Raw genomic sequence first — 25330 nt, forward strand, 5'->3', positions numbered from 1 at the left:
ACGGACAAAAGATCTTTGTCATATTCTCCCTCAAAGCATGCTCCTTAGCCTGATCAATAAATTTAGATGCTTCCTTAATAAATATCGGCTGCGTTCTCCGCATCTCATACATCCATGACGACCGATCCATCTAATTATATAAAGGCAAAAAATTTACAGATAAAAAAATAGACCGCAGGTATTTCATACAAAAGTTTAAATGCATTTGTCTCCCAAAAAAATACAACAATACATGTAACTAGTATGTACAATTGTTTACATGCAAAATTTGCCCATCAAAACATATATTTTGAAGCTAGATTTTGCAAAAAATAGTTAGAACAAACCTTGTCAAAATATTAAAAAAACTCCACTTTCCACCAACGAAATATAACAAAAATGGAGCCAAATGAAGCAGGATAGAGAGTTCTTCACCTTTCGTATAGAGTTCAAGTAAAAATTTCGAGTTGAAAACCTCCCCCCCTAATTGGTGCTTGCTTTACGAGAGAGAAAGCTTCGTTTTCAAATGGTCAAGCTCGGGCCTGGAGGAGCATATATGGCCGATCATCGCATGCGGTCCCTTAAGCCAGCCGCATGCGAAGATCCATTATCGCATGCGGCTGCTTAGGACAGCCGCATGCGATAATGGGTCTATTTTCGCATGCGGCCGTCTTAAGGAGCCGCATGCCCTAATACATGCGGCCCCTTAAGACGGCCTCATGCGAAAATAGACCTATTATCGCATGCGGCTGTCTTAAGCAGCCGCATGCGATAATGGATCTTCGCATGCGGCTAATCAACCCGCCCCCGGGGGGGCGGTTTTTGCAGGCGCCGCCACAAGCGGCCCGCATGGAACCTACCGACCCCCTCGTACAGAAAAACGATTTTTGTAGTAGTGTTAATTGCGGGCTGGCGCAAGAGGACAAATTTAGGCTGTGTGATATGCGAACGTCGTCGAAGCAGATTTTTTTTTTTTGACAATGGAATAGAATATCCCGGCCTTTGCTCAAAACGAGCTACAAACAATTATTACAAAGTTACACTTAAAAAAGAGTGTAGTCCAACAAAACATTGAGAACACGCACTTAAAATAAAAAATAACCCATCTAAGATAAGGAGAACACGTTATTGAAGTCTACTTGTGAATCTCCAACCATAATTGGCAAAAAGTTGCATAACTGTCGTCTCAAGCCTACGGCATGCAACCTTCATAAACTCGCCATCTTCATCACACCTTTGTAGCTGAGCCCAACACCGGAGCCAATATGTTGCCCTGAAAATTACCTGCATATATGTAATAGATGGTGATTTGTCAAAAACCAAATCATTCCTGCTTAACCACAGAGCCCAACATATTGCAGAGGCTCCCACAAGTATAAGCTTACTCCTTTTCTTGTCCACCCCCAAAAGCCAACCATAAAAAATATGTGATATACTACTAGGAGGGCATAGACCAAAAGAATATTGTATTGCTCTCCATATAAAGTTTGTATAATGGCAATTCATGAAAAGATATTGAATATTCTCATTTTTCATTAAAAAACAACATCTTAAACTACCTTTCCAATTTCGTCTTGCTAAATTGTCTTTGGTTAACACAACCCCTTTAAGTAAGTACCACATGAAGATCTTAATCTTAAGCGGCATTTTAAGTTTCCAAATCATTTTATTTCTCTCAATATAGCCATTATTAATTAAAGCAAGATACATTGACCTAACCGAGAACCTTCCATTCTGATTAAAGTTCCATCTAAAACAATCAGAAGAATGATTCAACTGGATATGTACAATAGAGGCACACAACTCATACAAAAAAATAAGATTCTGACCAACTAAAGCTCTCCTAAAAGAAACATTAAGTGGAACAGATCTCATAACACTAGCAATTGAAGAACCTTTCCTTCGGACAATGGCATATAAAGAGGGATACTTATCTTTAAAGGCTAAGTTATCTAACCATTTATCTTCCCAAAATCTAGTTGTTCCCCACTATTCACAATCCAGGAACCCATGTTTAAGAAAGTATCCTAAACTTTCATGAGACCTGACTAAAACTGACCAAAAATGAGAGTCACCTTGCTTCTTATCAACTTCAGTAATAGACTTATTATGAAGATATTTCCTCCTCAATAAGTCTTGCCAAACCCCTTGTTCATTAATTAACTTAAACAACCATTTGCTCAAAAGGCATTTATTTTGTATTTCCAAATTATGAACCCCTAAACCACCCTGATCTTTGGGCTGGCAAATGATATCCCATCTAGTAAGTTTGTACTTTTTCTTATGATCATCTCCTTGAAAAAAAACGAGATCTATAATAATCAATTTTTTGAAGTACCCCTTTCGGTATCTCAAAAAAGGAAATCATAAACATAGCTAAACTTGAAAGTACAGAATTAATCAACACCAATCTACCACCCACAGACATATACTTACCTTTCCAACTACTAAGTTTTTTTTCAATTCTTTGTTCAATAACCTTCCAGTCTTTGTTACCCAGCTTTCTAAAATGCATTGGAATACCAAGATATTCGACAGGAAGAGAGCCTAACTTACAACCAAAGATATTAGAATATTGATCGTAATGATCCTTCGTTTGACCGAAGCAAAATAATTCACTTTTGTGAAAATTAATTTTAAGACCAGAGAGCTTTTCAAATACGGATAAAATCAATTTTAGATTCTTTGCTTGCTGTAAATCATGCTCTAGAAAAATGATAGTATCATCTGCATACTGCAATATAGATAAACCATCATCTACCAAATAAGAAATTACACCATTTATAGAACCAACATCTTTAGCCCTCTTAATAAGTAAAGCAAGCGTATCAGCCACTATATTAAAAAGAATTGGAGATAAAGGATCCCCTTGCCTAAGACCTTTATGGGTTTGAAAATTATTACTAATTTGATCATTAACTTTAATACCAACATGACCCCCTTGAATAAAGGAAGCTATCCACTGACACCATTTAGGGGAGAAACCTTTCATTCTTAGCGTCTTTTGAACAAATGACCATTTGAATTTGTCATAAGCTTTTTCAAAATCAATCTTAAAGATTACACCGCTTTTATTCTTGCGATGTAATTCATGTATAGTCTCATGCAAAATAACCACACCTTACATAATGTTCCTCCCCGGTATAAAAGCAGTTTGAGTAGGACTAATGACCTTCTAGGCAACACTCATAATTCTATTCGTAGCAACTTTGGTAAAAATCTTGAAACTAACATTAAGTAGACATATAGGCCTATATAGCTGAATTTTCATGGCCTCAACACACTTGGGTAGTAGAATAATTGTACCAAAGTTAAAAGAGAATAGAGGTAAAGTACCGTTATGAAAATCATTAAAGAGATCCATTAAATCATGTTTAATAACATTCCAAAAAACTTGATAGAACTCAGCAGGAAATCCATCAGGACCCGGTGCTTTATTATGTTCCATTTGGAAAATAGCCTCCTTAATCTCTTTCTCATTAAATTGTTGCGTTAAAGCTTCGTTTTCAAAATGAGAAACTTGAGGAGGTTTTTTTTATCAGATCGTCTTTTAATAGACTGAGATATTGCAAACGTATCATGTAGAATATGTACGTCAAAAGACCAGGGCATAGCGTATATGTATCTATAGGTATACTAGCAAAATACCCGTGCTTCGCTACAGTGTATTAAAACTAAAAATATTTATTTTTAGCCAAAGTTATTTTCACACTGTTTGGTACTTTTGCTTGATAGGAAAAGTCTCAAATGATAGGTGACGCCGCTTTTTTTTTCTTTTTTTTGGGATTATCGTTCGGTTTTTATGTTGTGATTTGTACTCCGTTCACGATTAGGATTTTGTATCATCTTTGATTTTTTTCAAGAAAAAGTGCCCGCGCGTTGCAACGGGAAGAAAAGATGAGAAAATTGAGGAGGAGTTAAGAAAGATTTACTTAATTAACTAAAATACAAATTTCTGGAATACTTGTATTTTTTAAGTATTTTTTAAGTAGGTAGGTGTTTAAATTAATTGAAAAGTAAAGTTAGTGTAGGAAATAAAATTGATATGGCTAGATTTAATTTTAATTAAATTCTCTATAGTTAATTACACTTTCTGGAATTTTCTTGGAATTTTCAGAGCTTAATTGCTATTTTTAATAATACAAATATCATTTCAGCATTTATTTAAATAGTAATCTAAATAAAATCCTCATTACACCTGGGCCATTTTCAGCCCATGGCCACCCTCAGTCCACAGCCGAGCCGGCCCGCTTTCATTCCTTATTCTCCCCTCCTCCTCGGCCCGCGGACACGCGTCCGACCCAGCAAGCAACGAAAAACTAATTACCCTCCCTATCTCACTGTCGTGTGGGCCCATCACTACAGTGTCATCCCCTACCTCCGTCAAGTTCCTCATCTTCCCGACGCCTCCCGATGTCACCGCCTTCATAAAACTCGGCCGCATCCTTTAAGATAATATGAAATTAGTTGAGGGGTTTCAATCCTTATATTCTCCTCTTTCCGTTTTCCCAAAAATCAAATCAAATCTGCTTCATATCTAGCTGAGAATAAAGCCCTATCCAAACCCTATTTTTCCTACTGTATTACGATGCAACCCATGTTATTTTTCCGCGCTAACTATTGGAGACGGGCAACGCACACACGCGCGAGAGGGGGAAGAGGGAATCGCACGATTGATGGACGAAAATAAGTGTGACGAACGGAAATTTATGAATCTTTATATTAGTTAAGATATGGTCGATTGGGAAGGCACCCAACATCCAACAATTGAATTATCTGCTGTTTACTTTGTTCTATTTATACCTTCTATTTCTTTGCTTTTTTGCTCAGAAAGTAATCTTTCGTCGTCATGTAAGTACGATAGTTATCTTCTTTTATCTAAAAATATTCTTTACAAATGTAAATTAGTTTTTGATTCCATGAAAGTGAATTGATTGCTTTCATTAACCGGTTTTGATCTTAATTTTAACGACTCTATTAATTATACCGTAAGCCGTTAGGTAATCTTTTGTTGAAAAAAAAAGCGTCAATACTTCTCAACTCGAGAGACCAGCACTCCATCTTCACTAATCATAAATTCACAATTCCTAATCTCTGTTGTTCGTGTAGTAGCAGCAAGAAGCAATTTCCGATATAATTGTAAATGATGTTTTAGAGAATATTAAGTATGGTTGTCGAAGTGACAACTGCGTACGTCGAAGGACGTGGATACTCAATAGTCACTGGAAACGGTGAAGTGTATTATCTTTCTTTTATTTTTTCTGGATCCCCGTTACATGGCCCTAGGAGCCTATTTATAACCCTATTACTAGTTCCCCTATTGGGGTTTAGGTTTAACAGGGGAATTTACATGGTTGCCCTTATGAAAGGGACATTTACATGGGTATATAGTGTAATTAAGGTATATGGGCCCCTAATGGGCCGACTGGCGAACGCTGGCCCAGTGGCCTCCGGGCTTGATCGGCTGAGATGGCCTCTTGGGCCTCCTTGAAGTTGGACTTGCTACGGCAAAGTCATCCGCCTTCGCCATACACTCTTCGCCATATAGTCTTCGCCCAACATGCCTTCAACCTTGTGGGATACCGGTGCGATTCTTCACCCTTCGCCATCTTTGCTTCATAGTCTTCGCCATGGGGGCTTCACCTCAACAGACTCGACGTCTTGGGCTTGAACCCACCCCTGGTTGCATGGTTTCGGCAGGTCCGGTCGAAGGGTCTCATGACATACCGCCAACAAGCCCCTCACGGGCAAGAGTGAGATAGGAGCTTCGGCTGAGACCGTGCAAACCATGTGGTATGGTATGGGGCGCCCCCTTTGGACCGACGCTCCTGCCGAAACCTATTCTGGAGTCCTGCAGAGAAAGTGTGCATTATGTGTACGTGTACTTTTATGGTTAGTAACGTTTTCTAGGTTTCGCGTCTTGCGAACGGCGAAACCGTTTTTAATTTTCTCTAGGCCAAAATGAACAGTGATGGGCTTTCCCTCTTACGATTGGGTGGGGAGACGAACCGTCGCCTGGGTGGGCTATATATTCCCCCTTCCCCTTTTTCACCGCCGCACTCTCGTCATTTTCACCGCGAGCGCTCTCTCTTTCTCCATTCTTTCCTTTCACGACGCCCTTTGATTTCCTAGATCTTTCGCTTGTTCTCCCTTTTCGCCACCGCGCACACCTTTCACCATGGCTCCTCGCAAGCCGAACCCAGCTTCCGCGACAAGCCCTAATCCAGGCCGAATCGACGACGACACCACCGCCTTTCTAGGGGCTTCGCTTGTGGACGACGACGAGCTGGCAAAGCTTGTCAGCGCCAGCCTGCTGGTGGAGGGGAAGGCCTTCGCTCCGGGAAAGGCCGTGGTGCCGAAACACGGCGACAACCGGACGATGGTATTTGCCGTGTTTTTTGAGGTGGGGCTTCAGTTTCCATGCAACGTTTTGTTGCCGGAGATCCTTCGTCTTTTCCAGGTGGAGCTTCCCCAGCTGAGCCCATCGGCACTTGTCCGAGTCACCATCTTCGACTGGGCGTGCCGGACCGCCAGGTTCGAACCGAGCGCCGAGCTTTTCGGCGCCGTGTTCTATGGCACCGTGAACTCGAAGACAGTGGTCACCCCAGCCGGGACAAAGAAAACGGCGTTCGGGAGCGTGAACTTTAATGTTCGCCCCGAGCGCTCCGATCTATGGCCGGTGAACGCCGCCATGTCGAAGTGGGATCGCCATTAGATGGCGAAGTGGTTCTACCACTCCATCCCCTTCGAGGCCGGTTCCGACGCGGCGAAGGCCCTCCGTTGGCGGCGCAGGGCAATTTCGCCGAACAGGAAGCCCAAGGTCGCCATCGATGGCACCATGGAGGCTCGGTTCACCCTGCTTCGCAAGGTCTGCTCTCGGCTTAGCTGCCGCGATCTGGTGGAGGAATTTTGCATGCTTCGGATTTTCCCCCTCTCCCAATCGTGGCATGTTGTGGTGAATGAAGACGAGGAAGTTCACGGCTTGTCAAAGCTCGTCATGCCCGAGGGGGCGAACAGTGAGCCTCTGCATTTCCCTTACGTACTTGTGACTCGCTCTTTTTGTTCAACGCTTGATGTGGCGATTTTTCGACTTTCTGCAGTGTTGACCCTTGCTCAGGTTGACACTGAAGCCCGGAAGATGATCGGCGACGTGTCGATTACTGAGTTCAGCCAGCTGCTTACGCGGCTGGCGGCCGGTCGGGCGAACCGGGTATATGTCGGTGAACTGCCTCCCCGGACGAAGTCCTTCAAGGCCGATGGCGATGAGGGGCCATCTAGGAAGTGGCTGCGGGGCAGGTGAAGTTGGCCCCCCGGAAGTGCAGGGCCCCTGCCTCCACCGACTCTGATGCTGATGACAAAGACACTGTCATAGATCACGACGACAAAGAGGAAGGGGAGGATGTGGGGGAAACGGAGGTTGTGGCCGAAAAGGCCACGGACGAGGCCGCCGGCAACCGCGCCAAGACGCCCAGCTACACTCCGACTCCGAGCCCCGAGCACGTTGGGACCGGGGTGGAGTCGAACTTCTCCCTCCTCCGCCAAATGGATATGGAGGGGGTGAAGGCGCTGGTTGCGATCGCCGCAACCAAGGTGACGAAGGGGGGTTCGATCAAGAAGGCCCCCAAAAAGAAAGGGCTCGTTGATGTCGCTCGCATTTTTAGCGACGACGAGTCTTCGGACGAGACCCCTACTTCGCCCACTGGTCGGAGCTTGGGTCTTTCGACCGCTCTCAGCGCCATGGTTGATGCAGGTGGAGCTCGGGGGGAGTGTGGCCGCTGGGCTTTGGCCTTTGCTGACCGGATTGTCAGGGTCGTTGCTAGGGTCTTTGGCAGTCCTGTGCGGAGGACTGTGGTTTTCGCCGCTTGTCATTGAGAAGGGGAAGAAGACGGTCGTCGAGACGTCTGCTTCAGAGTATTCTTTGGTGGCCCCCCACTGCGCCCCTGCTGACTTCGAGACTGGCGCGGACCTTATCCCCTTCGTCGAGGGGGTAAGTAATCTCGTGTCTCTGGCTGGCAGCCCGAGCCTATTCACCGAGCTGAACGAGTTCGACGAAGGCTATTCTGCCATCAAGCGTTTGGCGGTTCGGGTATGTTGTTCTCCTTTTTGTTTACTTTCAGTTGTCCGTCTTCGACGGCTTATGTTAACGCTTGTCCTCTTCGCCCTCTCTTTTTCTTTTGATCTAGATTCTCGCGGCCCATTGTTCAACCGAACGGACTATGCGGGCTTGCCTTGACGGGTTCAAGAACCGTCTTCGAGCCAAGGACGACGAACTGGGCCGCAAGAGCTTGGAGATGGAGGGCCTCGCCAATACCCTCAAGGAGGCGAAGGCTGAGAATAAGCGGCTCCAAGCTGAATTGGAGAAGGGGAGCGAGGCGAAGGCTGAGATAGAGCGCCTCAAGGCTGAGCTCAAAAAGGAGCAAGCACATTCTACCGCTCTAACCGATTACTACAATCTCATCGAGCCGAAGATTTAGGCTCTTCGCCTAGAGGTCAGCAAAGCGGAGGCGAACACCGAACCCAAAGGAGGCGGCGGTGAAGCTTGGTGATGATGGAAGTGTTGGGATACGCGTAGGCTACGATAGCATAAATCAAAATTTTCTATCGCGTAAACCAGGAACCATGCAAGTATTAGATCATAGATCGTTACCACTCGACGCGCTGCACAGCGGAAGAAGACGCTGAGAAGTCGAAGGAACTCTCGCGAAGTAGCGCGCGTCGATGTAGAGGAAGTAGTCGATCGCACCGGCTCGACCTTCTCCTCCTCGTGCTTTCTCCTCGCCGTATTCCCACGCCGATCAGCACCGCAAACCAGCGGCGTCTCTACCGGTATCCACACGTACAGGGACGGAACGCCACGCGCAGATGTGCTTGCACCCGCGCGTGGCTAGGGTTTTGCTCGGGGAGGGAAGTGATGGCTAGGGTTTCTCACGTATTGCAATACCTCCGCCGGTCACACCCCTCACGAATATATAGGATCCATCACTCGGGCCTCCAAGGCCCATAGGACTCCTATTCGGATCCCTATCCGAATTAAGCTTATATTGGATCCCTATCAAATCCCCTTATTCCGGCCCATTAAGCATGCGACCCTGTATGTTCATATATACTCGGCTGTAATCTGAAAACTCCTTTTCGGTCCACGCGTCAACAGCGGCCCCTAGCAGAACGTATTGACCCACCGGGCATACATAAAGATCATATCGGTTGAACCTCTAGTGTATACTTGTATAAACCCCTTTGCCTCACGATATCGATTAAGCTCAAGGCTAGATATGTGGCATCCTCTAATAGCTAATCATTCACTCGAACCTGTTGATAGATTATATAACTTGTGATTGACCCCTCAATCACCTTTGGCATGGCTATGCACTTCCATAATCTACAACATCGAGGGGCCTAGAGATATCTCTCCATAGGAGGGGCAAATCCCATCTTGATTATACATATCCCACTACATATTTCATAGCATACCCGAAAACTACTTTTATAGCTACCCATTTACGGAGTAGCATTTAGCAGTTCTTAAGTAAGCTACTACACATGTTGAGAACCATGATAATCTCAGGTCTAAGGATTCAACACCAACACTAAATGAGATCACTGATGACACAACACATATGGCTCTTGCAGTGTCTCATGTTGGGTCTATCCAATAACATGTTCACCAACATGTGTCCACATTATTAATTTGGTATCTCTATACCATGATCCATGAGACATGATCATCAATTAAAACATGTGCTGATCATATAAACATATTTGTTCCACATATGATATTTGATTAGGGATCCTTTAGAAATAGTAACAAACAACATAAAGAGTCTCATGAAAGAATCACATATTCATTAACCAATAAGGAGTTATCTATTTCAAGGAACAATGTCGGATAAATATGTAAACAAAGTATGTGATACAATCATCTCTATGATTGCCTCTAGGGCATATCACTAACAGGAAGGAGCAGCAGGGCCTCGCTGGAGATCAAAACGCGGCGGCGAGCTCGGTCTTCATGGCGACGAAGTGCTTCCCGGGGTCTTCGGCTTTGGGGAGATGGCTGCTGAGCTTGCTATTGACCTTGCGGAGCCGAGAGAGGTGGCGGCGCTGACTGGCGACGGCCGAAGCGACGGCGCACGGCGGCTGGAGCGGCGGCCGAAGGTAGAGAGAGAAGGGGCTCCCGGGGAGAGCAATTCCGGCGACGGCGGAAGACAGGACTTGAGGGAGAGGTAGAGGACAACGAGGGGGTCCTTTATATAGGCACGGGAGCTCGGGTCCAGGCCCAAATCGACGGAAAAACTACGGGAAATTCTAGGGATCTTCGCCGGAAAAAGGAAAGATTGATCCGCGAAATTGGAAAGGATTTCCGTAGAAACTTTTGGGGATTTCTTGGGGAAAAGGAAGAGGAGATTAAGAGGATTCCATTCCCAGAACTAATTTGGAAATAGGAGCAACGGGGAGGTCGGATTTGGAAGGAGGAGGCGGCGGCAGTGCATGCGCACGGCGGACAGTCGGCTCTTCCTGAGCTGGAAGATGAACAGTGGCGCAGGAAGGCAAACCAGACTTTTGGCTGGGCTTCTATTGCACAGCCCGATAGAAGGAGGAATGCAAACCAGACTTTGGGAAGGGATAAGGCCGGCCGAATAGAAGGAAGAATGGGCGAGGACTAAAGGTGAACTGGTGTGATTATGGTGAATAAGAGCAATACCGGCTTCGGCCAACAGGATGTAGGGCTATTACTTGACAATTCAGGGGCCCGAAACTATATAAAAATCCCTGTCTCCATCTCTTTTACCTTAGTCTCGCGTATATCCTAGTACCAACGATCATCATACTATGCAAATACCGGAATCGCGACATAAAACGTCGACAGTGGCGCGCCAGGTAGGGCGATTTTTGGTGCTTCAAGGTTTCGATGAGATGGGTTTACGAGATGGATTCTCCAACAACAAGCTACTCGGCGACTTCGGCTGTGGGAAAATCTAACCTGATCGGAGCATATCTTCCGACGAGATTGGGACTACCGCCGCCGCGGAGAACCATGATGTCGGAAGCAGCCTAACCCTCGACGCGTGCGACATCAACTGGTGCAAGGCATCGGCCGGCCGAGTCCAAGCCGAACCCGACACCGATTCCTACCAACCAAGCAAGTGTGTCGAGGAGCCAAAAATCAACTGCCAGAGTAGTGCTACCATGTTCTGACTAGGACCCGATTTTTAGTCAGTTGACACGGGCGTCAACTCATCACGGCCGGCGTCAAGTCCAACCAATTTGGATAACGTCCATATGTGCATGCATCAGATCAATTAACAGCAAGTGCATGTGTTTACTGCATTCATGCGGCTGTACACCTGGAGAAGTAAGATTGCATCGATCTAATCTACTCCGAATACACATGTCAGAAATGTAATTAGTAGGTTAATTAATTTAATTGATCTACTAATTTCGTAGATATATCCGGCATATATCTACACAGGTACGCATTATTTTATATAAAATTTTCCATACCAATATTCAGATCATACAACATTGTCGGATTTATAATTTATTATGTTTACCTAGAGCATGTTTTTTATACAATATCTGTTGCGCGGGTGTCCCTGATGTTAAATCGACTACGATCTAACGCTGGGGACTCGCTCTGTCTTCTTCTGTATAAATCATGCTTGTTTACAGTTTACATAATGCCCTGATATTTAATCTGCTCGTTATATCCTGATAATGCTAGAAGATTCATGCAGTTTTTTGAGTACATACTCGATATTATCTGCTATATATCTTGTCTTCTAGAAAATATTTTTCAGGAACAATTGAGCACTCGAGTAGGTTGTGGTCAAGTACACCGCATTATCGAGAACGATCTCGACAAATGCAGAGTCGTCGCGCCCAACCTACCAACGAAAACTGACAACCTATCTCATAGCACCGGCTGTGGCTGGACTATTTGAGAAAAGGTTGTTAACGGATAATTCCTCGTGAACGTTGTCGGCTTTATTACCTGACATGATTGTGAACGGACATCCGGATATGCTACAAGTTGGGTGTGTGAGTCATGCTAGCCACATGAGATGCGCATGTAATAAACCAATTCCAGCGCCTCCATAGGTGTTCGAGAGTCGAGGTACGACTACAGCAATAACGCAGCGGTCCTCGTACTACGACTTCAAATGATCGAGAGACACCTACTCACTGGTCCTCAACCAGTCAATTGTAGCGATCTCTCGTACATTTAATTCTAGTGGTTGAGTTACGACTACTACCTGGTTCTGACCAGAGGTGTAGTGATTCTCCCATTACCTCTACTTCAACAAAGTTGATATCAGGTGCACAATATCGCCAAGTGTTTTACCCAGAGATCCCTTACCACAAAAGACACCTAGCGTTGAAACCTATCCTAATGTCCCTTTACGCCGTCTTGACAAAGCCTCTGAGGAACCTAAGGAAACTTCGGCTGGGGACGCCCAGAGCGGATAAGGCTTTGTCGGATCCTTTAGAGACGAAAGACCATGTAAGATCTGGTCGTGTAAGAGTTCTCGCCGTGCGTATTAACCAAGCCGTGTAATCGAAAATGGATTTTCCAACTTCACGGCTGGGGGCTAGGATCAGTGCTTGTTCAACCGAGGCAGGTGAAAGGTCCAAGAGCCTTATCCTCCAAGAACAATTCGCCGACAATAAGGCTAGGGGCTAGGGAGAGTGTATAACTCAACAAACTGACTGATCGAAGTCGGTAAAAGAGTAGACGCTCATATACAAAACATTGGTCTGTAAGTTTAATGCATTTTCGGTTTTCCATACATATTATAACATGTTACCCTTTGAGCGTTCGCTCGGGGGCTATTTCTATCTAATATTCTTTTCTGAGTATTGATTTTAGGAAAATTCTATTCGACATTATCGAAGGCTCCATGTCTCTATGGTTCTACACCAAGATCGACTAAGGCGAGTACGACAAAATTCGACAAGGCTTCGTCGCTGATTCTACGCCTTCTCGATCACTCGAGAACAGTTGGTGGATCTCGACAAGGAATACGGAATGAAGAAATGGTGTACCCACCGAGATAAAATTTCTTGACTTCAATCCAAATTCTCGATTACAGCAAGACGGGAGACTTAGTCGTATGCTTTGAACTTTCTTGGTTGACGTCAGAGATTGACTCAGACACACCCTTTAGGTGCCCGCACGAGGCTGATAAAGGAAGTCTAACGTTATCTCTGAATTCACCAAGAACGGTCACATGAGCTCGATAACAATTACTCTAAGGTCTGCGCGCGGTTGAGAATATGAATTTGTTCATTTGCATCGAAGTCTGGGGCTACTGTCAGGGTTATGGATACCACATACCTAATAGTAGTTGACTAAATCTCGGCAGGACCCACCATATACCATGTCCTATACGGAAAGAACCTGTGGATATGGGAAGAGTTCCGGATAAGGAAAGACAACTAGAGTTCTACATGGAAACGACAAGGACTACTCGGATTGTATCCATATTTGTTCCCCTAGTTCTACTTGCACAAGGGGATACCTATGGGTATAAATACAAGGCCCCCTAGGAGGAGAGGGGACACACCCACCATAGAAGACACAGACAACATAGACGCCACAAAGCTACAAGCCAATACAAGCCAACATGCGCCAAGACAAGCCGCCGGATATCGACATCAGAGATACGCCTGGATCGACCCTATCCGGTACGTACTGAGGCTAGCCGTAGGGATCTAGCGCTGTCTCTGACCTCGCCGGGCACGAACTCGAGGAAGAAGACTACCCTGTTGTCGACTACGAGTCAGACCTACAGACCGCAAAGTCGACAACAGTTAGATAGGCTACCCCAAATATTGTACTTGGTGTGATTATGGTGAATAAGAGCAATACCGGCTTCGGCCAACAGGATGTAGGGCTATTACCTGACAATTCAGGGGCCCGAACCTGTATAAAAATCCTTGTCTCCATCTCTTTTACCTCAGTCTCGCGTATATCCTAGTACCAACGATCTCCATACTATGCAAATACCGGAATCGCGACATCAAACGTCGACAACTTGGGCACCCTAAGTATTTAACAAAATTGAAACCAGCTCATTTAATGATTAATTTAATATGTGAATAATTACTGAAATAGTCCTTGTATTATTAAAATTAGGAATTGAGCTCCGAAAAATCCAAGAAAATTTCAGAGAGTACAATTAATCATGGAGAATTTAATAAAAATAAAATCCAGCCATGCTTTATATTTAGGAAATTTTATTTCCCACATTTAACTTCACTTGTAATTTAAGGAACATTTAATATAAATTCTATTAATATTTTATTAAATACTTTATAAATCCTGAAACGAAAATTCAGGCTGTGACAAAGGCGAACGATGTAAATTTGGCCAATGGCCCCTTCCCTTTCTTACTATAGCCAAGAACGGTCTTTTTGATATATGGAATGGATGATCCAAGTTTAGCCAATTATTATGCTTGATGCCTTTGGCATATATGCTTGCGTCATTTTCGCATTATTTTTGCATACTAGAGAGTGCTTACTCTTTTTGCCCACTTTTACGTTTCTTGTGGAGTCTTAACTTTGCACTTCGTCATTTGCCCTTTCTGCACTGTTTTAGCAGGGTGTTTGCCGAAAATTGTGTGTTCGGTCCCCCTTTGGGAATTGGCGAAACAAGAACGAGAAGTTCGTGGCGGCGAAGGGTTTGCCAAAGGTGCGATGCCCGTTTCGGCCTGTTTACTGCGAGATGATAATAAACGGCAACAGCTACAAGGTTTTGAAGGTTGCCGGCTGAATGCGGGCGCACCCCGGGAGAACCCTGGAAGACTACGACCGTATCCATACAGAACGTCTGGAGGACATGGTTCGCTTTTGGCGAAACCATCAGAAAACAGATCGTCAGGAGGCGATCTCCCAATGTCGTTATAGTCTAGTCTGTGTTTCGCCCCCTTCCCTCTTAGGGTCGTGTATAATATTAGTAGTGATGACGAACCTGATTCGCCAAATCATTCCTTAGGGAGTGAGGATTGTTGTGGGGGCGAATGTGTAATTTATCTGTAAGCTAGGCTGTAAAGCCGTTGCTTTCTTTGTCTATACCATGTTGTAAGACTTGTATTCTTCGATTGTTTTTTCGAAGTTGATAAAGATGTGTTTTACTTCCTTTTCGCTATTCTTTGCATTGTCACTTTTCGTGCTTTCGTTAGGTCGGAACGTGTTGGCCCATTTGCGTATATTAGCGAAATAGGTCTGCTGACTTTTCAGCTTTCGGCTTCCGTTTTCGATCTGTAGTATTCTGCGCTGATAGGAGCGCTTGTGTTTTCATATTGATCGAGTGTAACGGTGTTCGGTTAGTTGTTTCCCGAAACAAGTCGTCGGAGTACGTCACCCAAGGTTGTTTCGACAGGCTCGGATTAAAGGGTGAATGCCGGTGTCCATTCGGCCACGAAGTCAGCTAGGACTTCAGACTTGATGGCAGTGCGGGCGAGGAAATGTAGGTTGAAGGGAGATAACTCCGCCACCCACTTGCTGAGCCGGCTAGTAATTTCCTTGCCCCGGAGCTCTTAGCCCAAAGGATACTGTGATGGCACTGTAACTTTGTGGGCTTGAAAGTAGTGTTTAAGCTCGCGCGAAGCCATCACTAGGGCGTAAGCAAGCTTCTCCATTTCAATGTATCGTATCTTCGCCCCTTGCAAGGCTTCGGAGACAAAATACACTGGTTTCTGGCCTGACTCTGTTTCTTGGACGAGGGCCGCACTGACCGCCACCGGCGAGGCTGCTAGGTAGAGTAGCAGTTCGCTTCCTAGTGCTGGGCTGACCAAAGCAGGTGGACTCTGCAGATATTGCTTCAACTCGTCGAACGCTGCTTGGCATTCGGGTGTCCAGGTAAACTTTTCCGCGCCCCGGAGAGTCTTGAAGAAACGCAAGCCTCTTTCGGCCGCTTTTGAGAGGAATCGACTGAGTGCCGCAATTCGGCCCGCGAGCTTTTGTATTTCGCGTACGCTCGACGGGGGCTTCATTTGCTGAATGGCATCAATTTTCTCGGGGTTCGCCTCGATATCCCTTTCAGAAACGAGAAAACCCAACAAATTGCCCATGCGAACACCAAAAACACACTTCTCAGGATTTAGTTTCATACCCGCCGCGCGTAAGTTGTCGAAGGTCCCCTGTAAGTCGGACGCATGGTCGAAAGCCTTGTGGCTTTTCGCAACGATGTCATCAACATAAGCCTCCACATTTCACCCCAACTGCTTGTAAATGACCTTGTACACTAGCCTAGCGAAGGTTGCCTCGGCGTTCCTCAGGCCGAAAGGCATCCTGAGGTAGCAAAAGGTGTCGAATGGTGTGATGAAGGCTGTCTTAGAGATGTCGGCTGGATTCATGTGGATCTGGTGGTAGCCGGAGTACGCATCCAAAAAGCTCATGAGTTCGCAGCTAGTTGTCGAATCCACGAGCTAGTCGATCCGCGGTAGGGGGAAATGGTCTTTTGGGCACGCCTTGTTAAGTTCTGTGAAATTGACACACATGCGCCCTTTGCCGTTTGATTTCCGCACCAGTATCGAATTCGCCAACCACTCGGGGTGATCGATCTCCTGGATCACCCCAGATTTGAGCAGCTTTTGCACTTCGGCTTTCGCTGCTTCTTGGCGATTAGCAGACATCTTGCGCAGCTTCTATTTCCTTGGCTTGGCATTCGGCCTGACCGCCAGATGATGCATGATGAGATATGGCGAAACACCTACCACCTCGTCGGGGCCCCAGGCGCAGATATCAATGTTTTTCTTGAGCACCTCCAGGATGTTCTCAACTTCTCTTTCGCCCATGTCGCCCCCAGCGATACAAGTCTTGTGGGATTGGCATCATCGACCTGCACCTTGATCACCCTGCCATGAGGGGCGCGCTTCGGCGTGTGCTTCGCCCGGTCATGCGGTTCGGCCTCATCATTGTGGACTGCTCTGTTGATTACGGCCAAATCGCCCTTTGATGTAGCCGAAGGTTGAAGCCCATTGACCACGATCACTCTTGCAGGGCCAGGCATCTTGAGCTTGAGATAATTGTGGCGGGAGATGGCTTCGAACTTGTTCAAGGTTGCGCGACTGAAGATGGCATTATAGTTGTATGGGATGTCGACAACGTCAAACAGTATTTGCTCTTTGCGCCTCTTTTCACTTGTGCCGAAGGCTACCACCAATTGTACTTGGCCTAGGACTTGAACTGCTTCTCCGTCAAAACCGCGAAGCGAGGCCGGTGCTTGGGTGAGGGCTAGGGTTGGCATCCCCATCCTGGCATATGCTTCGGCGAAGATGACGTCGGTCGAACTTCCTCCGTCGACTATGATTCGCCGGACTTCGAAGCCAACTACCTCGGCCGAGATCACCAGGGGGTCTTGATGCGGGAACAGCACTCCTTCGGCATATTTTGGCCCGAAGGAAATCTACTGATTCAAGTATCACGGGGCCTCTTCGCTTGCCGAAGTGATGTTGTGCGCCATTCGCAGCTGCATCTTCTTTTGCTGTTTTGACAGTTGATTCGGCGGGTCAACCTTTGTAATCACTTGGATTACTCTGCGCTGCACATCTTGGCGCTGTTCGGCCGGGGGTGCTTGCTCTTGAACAGCTTCGTGAGGTGCTTCAACAGCTACTCCTTGTTGCGGTTTTGGATCTTGCGCGTTGCCATGCTGTCGAATGTTTCGGCATTGATCGGTGGTGTGCGAACAGCGTCCATGGAAGGCGCAGTAAAGGTCTTTTCTGACCTTCTTGCGAACGGGCTGTTGATGGCTACTTGCTTGCTGGGCGTCGAACTCCTTGCGGAGGGCTTGAACTTCTTCAACAACCATCACGGCCTTGCGTGGATGGTCGGTTCTGAATTTCCTCCAAGTCATGGGAGCTTGACCTGGCCTTGGCGGTTGTCACACCCCAAAGTTCTCCTCCCAAGCCTAAAATTTAATTTATAAATGACCCTAAGAAAATGCAGGTGCAAATCAAGAGAAAACCCTAAGAAGGTAATGCAAATAATAATCAGATTTGACATGTGGAATTTTTCTTGAGTTCTACATGTCGAAATTCATTAACAGGATTTTTAGTGGAATTTTCAGAGCTCTAGAAATAATTTTAACCAATTAAAATTGAGCAAGCAATATTTTAATTCCAGGGAAAATCCTTTTTTTTCCTTTTTCTTTTTCTTTTTTCCTCTCTTTTTCCTCCTTTTTTTCGAATGGGCCGTCGGCCCATTCTCTCCTTTCCTTCCCCCTCCTCCTTGCTAGGCCGGCCGCAGGCCGAGGCCCAGCCAGGCCGTCCCGCCGCCCTCCTCTCCGGGGTCACCGACAGGTGGGGCCCACCTGTCGGGTCCTTCCCCCACCTCCCGCCGATCTCGCTCGCGCCGCCGCGCCCGCAACCGCCGCCGCACCCACGTCTCCGCCTCCTCCGGGCCACGTCGACCACGCCCGCGCGTGCGCCGCGTCTCCCGCGCCCACTCCTCTCTCTCTCCCGCTCGCGCCCGCGCCCGAGATGGCCGGGATTCGATTTTCGAATCCCGCCTCTCTCTCCTCCGCCACCCCCCACGTCGGCCGGCGATTCCCGCCTCTCCCGGCCACGTCCGGTCCCCTCTCCCCCTATTTAAGCATCGCCGTCGTCCCCTCTCACTTTTTCCCCATTCCGCCGTACTCTCTCGAGCCTCCCATCGCTCCCGCGCCGTGCAACCCTTTGCCGCCGCCTTTTCCGCTACTCCGGCCGCCGCTAGCCGCCGTTAGGGTCGCCGCCAGGCCGCGCCGTCGCCGCCGTCGGGTTCGCGTGGCCGAGATCCACCCCGTCCACCCCTCCTCCGTCGAGGTTCGTCGCCGGAGCCCTCGTTCCCTCGCACTCGGGTGAGCACCACCTCCACCGCCGCCTTCGGCCATGGTTTCCGGTTGCCGTGGTCCATCTTCCTCTCTCTAATCCCTCTCTTCTCCTTCCTTAGGGCACCCCGAAGCTCGTCCGCCCGCCGACGTCGTCCTCCCGTGGCTTGCCGTCGCTGTTCGCCATCGTCTTCCTCCGCGCCGGCCACCCTCGGTGAGGCACCCCCCTCCCCTCTTTTCCCCTCCCTCTCCCTCCTAGCCGCCGCTTTAGCGCCGCCGCCGGTTAGTCGTCGCTTTAGCATCACCGCCCTTCGGCGCCGCCTTTGCGTCGCCGTCTCCGCCGCCGGATGCCGTCGCCGGCAACGCGACGCGCGCGTGCCACCGCCGTCAGCCCCGGGTCGGCCGGTCGGCTTTGATGCCGAGCCGAGCCCGGCGGCTGCCTCCACCGCCGCCCGTCCGATCGGCCCGAGGGCGATCTGGGCCGTCGGTCCCGTGGACCGGCGGTGGACCACCCGCGTGGTCCTGGTCCACGGTGAACCGCTCCTCCTGAGCCGCTGACCGGTGGGGCCCGCTTGCCGGCGCCGCACCCCCCTCTGTGCTGACGTCAGCCCTGGGATTTATTGCGCAATAAATGATTTAAGGTTTTTCTTGTATAGTAATAAACACAGTGAATCTTCTAAAATTCATAACTAATTCATCCGAGCTCCGTTTAAGCCCATTCAAGTCTCAGTAAATCAAGAAAAATGTGTAGAATCCATTAAAAATGGTTTTGTTCTCTGTTTCAGTAGTCTTATAGCCTGTTTGCAATGTTTGCCTTGTATGTCGCTAGATTCCGTTTCTTCCGACGCTCCCGTGTACTTCGAAATAGTCGCCGAGGTTTCTCCAGCAGCAGAGCAAGGCAAGTCATGCTTGTCACTTGAACATGTTGATCCTATATTGCAAATGCTCTATTGTTTTCTTTCAAATATTGCATTGTTTTATAATATTACTATGGGATGGTTACCTATGGTTACCAGTTCGCGGGATGCCCTGGAAGAACTTATCGTACTTACCACAAGCCAGCGTGGGCAACGGCTGGGCTTGTAGTGTAGCTTTCCTCTAGTCGACGCATCCAGGCAAGGGTGGGCGTGATGGAGCGGGGCGGGCCCTGCGACGGCCTCTGTCGCTTCCGGATTCACCTAGGCACGAGAGGGGACTGCCCGTTGCCCGCTGGGGACGGGGGTGAAACCTGAGGTGTGGTGTGCTTGGCTAGAGGGGGTTATGCGAAGGGTCCTGTCACGGCCTCTTTCTGATATGTCGTGGTGGCATGTGGGCGCACGGAAACGTGTCGTGGGGCTGTGTCTTGTGGGTACAGTTGTACAGCTCTGATCAGAGTAAAACTATTCGAATAGCCGTGCCCGCGGTTACGGGCGGTCAACCAGATTCACCGTGATTAGTCTCACCTTAGTGTAATCTTTTGAATTTGGATAATTTAGGTGGATGGTTGGGCCTGTCGCAACGTGGGTTAGCGCTGGACAGAGGATGTTTAATTAATAATTACAACTGTTTGAATCTTTCAGCTTCTGTTTATAAATGCTCGCTTTATGCAAATGAACCTGCTTAGCTATCCCTTGTTGAATCCTTGCATCATACCCCTATTCCTGTATGACTTGCTGAGTAATATTGACAAATAAAAGTTCCACAAGATGCTATCGAACAAGTGGTTTTTTCTTCCCCTTTTACCATCACTATTAGCCTACCCTTAACTATACTCCATTGCACCACACATAAAGTGTATTTTTGCATATATTATTCTAAGTGTGAAATGGACTTTTCACATAGTTTATGGGAGACTAACGGTGATACAATGAAAGGTAGGGGTGAAAATGGATCGGATTATATCCGATCTGATCCGTTCCAAATCCGTCCTAAACGAGGATGGTATGGAATTTTAGAAATCGGCGGATATGGATGCGAATGCGGATAGTAAGGTGCGGATTCTGATTCGGATGTGGTATCTCTAAAAACCGATAAATGCGGATTATCTGGTATTTCTATCGGATTATCCCATAGGTCGTTTGCCGGATAATCCGAAAATATCAACCCATGTAACCACTCTATCTGGGCATATAACATGAGTCGGCCCATCCAATGACCTAATTTATCAATTAACCTAAACTTCCTTGTTTGAGGCTTTTGCCGTCTCATCTTACACTTAAGTTTATGAAAGGTCGTTTAATGATTATTGTATTGCTGTCCCTTGCATTGATAACTCAATGTTGTATTGATTGTATAAACATCTAACATCTGATAAATTTAATTTGTTTCCCGAACCGAGTCTGCACCGACTCCGCACCATTTCCAACATCCGAAACAATCCGCTCTGCATGCGCACATATCCGCACCCGCTTCGAATCTGCTTAAAAAATGGTTTAGAATATGGTTGTTGATGTGAAAACACGGTGGCCTGGGAGATTTGCTTAACTCCAGTGCAGGTCCAAAGGTTGATGAGATGCGGGTGTGCCAATCAGTTTGATCCTGCAACTCACAAGATATACAATAGCAGATCAAATAGCCGATCGGCTGATAAGCTGATGGAGTAGTTCCAGTCGATGCCGATACTAGCCGATGTCAATAGGGTTTTGATCAAACGGCTATATGTCCAATGTAGATAACGATATAAAGACAATCGGCTGATGGTAATGTAATCCAGTAGAAACCAATCGGCTAATAATGATATGAGAGCATAAACACTAATCCGAAGGTTAAAGCTTACATCGGCTGAAAGTCCGATGTCATTAAATCCAAACGATTAGATAAACAATGAAACCTTTATTGCGATCGGCTAAAACCAACTTGTATGTAATCCTTGTAAGCCGATGCAACGCCCATGTAACTCATTGGCTGAAACCCCGATGAAACCCTTATTAGCAATCAAGAAGCAGGCTAGAGATCATGGTTCTAAATACGACTTAGTAGATCGAATGTACTAATGCATCACTAAGTATGAAAAGAAACACAATATCTAGACAATCAAGCTTTTGACTAATTTTTAGGGTGGTGGATACCTTAGCTAATCCAATCTAGTAAATCGATTTAGCCGATACCGGCATAAACCCTTAAGCGAGAATCAGCTGATATGACTAAATCGATATACTAAAACTAGATTAACTAAGATATATGATAAATAGGTAGGCAAAAATATCAACCGAACCAGAGCGATCCAAGAGGTCGAAGCGATGCAGCCTTGAACAACACCATTATAGCCGATACAATTGCCAGGACTGGCGGAACGTAGGACTTACCCCCTTCGCCGAAGATCGAAAGCCGATGCAACCCCGCGTCAAGTGCTAAGGTTTCGCCGGATGATAAATAAAAACCTCGGGAAAGAGGGTGGCTATACGCCAAGAGTAGCTGTATTGATCTATGAGATAAATTAAAATTACCACATATGTACATATTTATACCCATGGGTAGATACTAGTCCTTGTTGGACAAGAAAGAAACTTTTCGAAAGATAAAAAGAAAACATAAAATCCTTATGGGACACTAAACACACTTTCCTAAAGATAAAAGGAAACACAAACTCTTCCTAATTAATAGATAAACTGCCATGCCACATCTTCCTTGAACACGGTCTCTTCTAGATAAGCTTTCTTTAATTGATTAATTTTCTTAATCTGATTACTAGCGACTTGATGACTCTCATCGGCTGATTCCAGAACTCTGAAGCCAATACTAACTCTAGGCCGATCAGGACTTCGGGGCTTACCAAATTTCACTGTTAACAATGGTGTGACCACTATCCGTCCGAATCCGATCCGTTTCCACCCCTAACGACAGGATGTCGTTTTAGATTAGTGGTACTAGGTTATAATATTCTAGGAAAGAGGGAGTTATATTTACATATATTAATGATTTAAGATTTGATGGTTTAACTGTACACATTTTAAAATGTCATATATATTCGAGAAGCTAGTAGATAGTAATGCTTTGTTCTGCATCTGACCGTATGTGTCTGTTGTGATGAAATGACTACAAATCGGGTGCCCGATTTTTCCTAAAAATCAGGCATTATTTTACCCCTTATGAAAGAGTGTTTCAGCACTAAGTGAAAGAATGTTTTAGTTCTTGAAAAAAGTGAAACGCAATCGGATCGCCAGATGAAACAATTTGGTTCAATAAATAAAACTAATGATTTAAAGCCATTGAAAGATCAACAAGTTCCGAGTGAAATCGAAGACAAAAATTGAAACACCATAAAAAAATCCAAGTGAAACACTTTGATCTGACTAATGAAACAACCATATACATAGAATGAAAACATTGAAACAATCACCCGAAAAAAGACCAGCTAAATCCACTTCAGGTTAGCCGGATCATCGACGGTAGATGCTGCCCAAGCCACGGAGGAGACGTGGCTAATGATGGCGTGCAGCTGCCGAAGATGATGATTTGGCTGATGATGCCCTACAAACCACCACCACCACCCACTCCTACAGCCACTCAGGACATAGCCATTGCCGCCGTTGTTGCATAGACTCAGCTAAGTCTACATTGCCGCCACTGCAGCTGCCTGCCACCGTCACCCCTATTAGCCACCGCCTTGTCCTGCCGATATCTTGCCTTATGTTTCTGCCTGTCACTACCTTGCCTCCACCTTTGCCTCCTCACAGATCAAAGGGGATAGAGAGGAGAGAAATGGTGAAGAGAGAGATAAAGGAGGGGAATAGATGAGACCGAGAGAGAAAGGAGGGATGTGGGGCGCAGGGCGCCCGATATTTTCCTTCCCACCAGGCACCCGAGCCAAATGCTACCATATATAACTTTCAATCTAGTTAGTAATAGTTAGTAATGAAAGAGAATTACCATTTCTAATATATACACCCTCTGGAAAGTCCTCCGGGATTGCCCCTTCTATCCGCAATATATTTGTTATTTGACCAATTTCTTCAACTGGTGCAAAATTACTCTGCATGGATATATAGATCCACCACATACGTAAGTTATTAGCAATGGAAATTGAACTGATTCTCCAATTTAGTTTTAGAGGAAAATTGTTTCTCCAAGGGAAATTAATGTATTTCTCTCCAATTCATTGCTTAGACCCCAAAATAAGTGCTACTTGCTCTTCTAACTTGTTTAGCATAAATCAATGCTTGAGAAGGAAACAACTATGATGTATGATAGGAGGATGCATGATTAGGAGTAGGATGGGACAAAGTTTTGAATATAACATGTACTTCCTCCGTTTCATATTATAAGACTTTCTAGCATTGCCCATATTTATATATATGTTAATGAATCTAGACATATATGTGTTCCTAGATTTATTAACATCTATATGAATATGAGCAATGCTAAAAAATCTTATAACCTGAAACGGAGGTAGTAGTACTTAGAAGAATACTCTTTTCAGACAAATTTTTAATCCTAAAAAGCATTCATTTTTACAGGACGGAAGAAAATTTATATTATAGGAAGTTCAAAGCAATAAATTGCTGCTGCATTTTGTGTAACGTATATGCAATCATGCTTGCCTGCCCTACCTCGGTGGGACGTAAAGATTGATGACTGAATGTGAAGATAGAGTCCACAAACGCATCCAGCAATTTCTTGGAAGCACTGCTTCCTGCAGCAGATGCCTCCCTAAGTTTGGTTTTCAATACTTGCTGAAGCTCCTTGAAACGAGGTGGCTGTATGTATCAAATGAACGTATTAAAATGGAATCATATGATCATCTCATTGTACATATGCAATGCAACAGTAAAATATACATTTTTTTTTGGCCCAAACAGTAAAATATACAATCTCAATCTCGTTGTTGCATGCTTATAGCAGTAGAGCTAGCTAGCTCTGGAATAATTGATCAGTTCAGTTGTTATATGCAGAGAGACAGAAAGGAGACTAGAGAGGCTAACTACGGAGGGAGGTGTGGTTTAGTACTGTGCGTACGATGTGCGCAGAGGAATCATGAGTCGCCAAAGGCTTAGTCCTGGTGATCTTGGCTGGCCTTCCTCCGGTGCTGCACAGGCGTGGTTGAAGAGAGAAGCCATACATATGCATGGATGCTATGGTCGCCATTGTTGCAAGCTTGTTGCTCCTAACAACTCCTCCTTTTATAAGGCTATTCCAAGAGATAGATATAGTACTCGCCTTCTGTCCCAGTATGACGTTGTTGACTTTCACGTAATGTTTAACCATTCATTTTATTTAAAAAGTTATATAAATATTATTTATTTTATTATGACTTATTTTATCACCAAAAAAACTAAAATCCTAGCCTGTACTTTTACATATTTATACTACATTTATAATAAAACGAATAGTCAAATGCTATGCGAAAAGTGAACGATGTGATCTATTTTAGCTGGGTTTTCGCAACAGAACAAGGACAATCCTCCAACATAAGGATTCTGACATATTCACGTGTAAAAATATCTAGATATTTATCCACCCTAAGCTTGGGTATGTTATTATTGCATATTTATTAATTAGAGATGCATACTACTACTCCCTCCGTTGTTTATAACCGATAGTTTGGATAGTTCCAAAATATAA

General features: G+C 45.7%; 2 protein-coding genes across 2 annotated transcripts; both read right to left on the bottom strand.

Moving 5' to 3' along the window:
• Positions 1 to 920: 920 nt before the first annotated feature.
• On the bottom strand, positions 921 to 24880 carry LOC4345406 (uncharacterized). The gene is made up of 4 exons (XM_015793541.3): positions 24725 to 24880; positions 24319 to 24465; positions 23639 to 23741; positions 921 to 1263 (listed from the first exon to the last, which is right to left on the bottom strand). The coding sequence occupies exons 1-4, from the start codon at positions 24851 to 24853 to the stop codon at positions 1208 to 1210; spliced, it is 435 nt and encodes a 144-aa protein (XP_015649027.1). The 5' UTR covers positions 24854 to 24880; the 3' UTR covers positions 921 to 1207.
• Positions 1279 to 1970, bottom strand: LOC136351402 (uncharacterized; the record flags this gene model as incomplete). Its single annotated transcript, XM_066303486.1, has 1 exon — positions 1279 to 1970. A coding segment is annotated over exon 1 (576 nt), but the record flags the coding sequence as incomplete, so codon positions are not given.
• Positions 24881 to 25330: the final 450 nt, after the last annotated feature.

This window comes from Oryza sativa, chromosome 8, assembly GCF_034140825.1.
Source record: "Oryza sativa Japonica Group chromosome 8, ASM3414082v1".
NCBI lineage: Eukaryota > Viridiplantae > Streptophyta > Magnoliopsida > Poales > Poaceae > Oryza > Oryza sativa.

Bases quoted from the DNA above. Each gene is read 5' to 3' on its own strand.
- LOC4345406 (XM_015793541.3), bottom strand. From the start codon at position 24,853: ATGGCGACCATAGCATCCATGCATATGTATGGCTTCTCTCTTCAACCA. The intron at 24,466-24,724 runs GTACGCACAGTA...TGATACATACAG, and splicing joins ATGATTCCTCTGCGCACATC to CCACCTCGTTTCAAGGAGCT. The intron at 23,742-24,318 runs GTAGGGCAGGCA...ATATCCATGCAG, and splicing joins AATCTTTACGTCCCACCGAG to AGTAATTTTGCACCAGTTGA.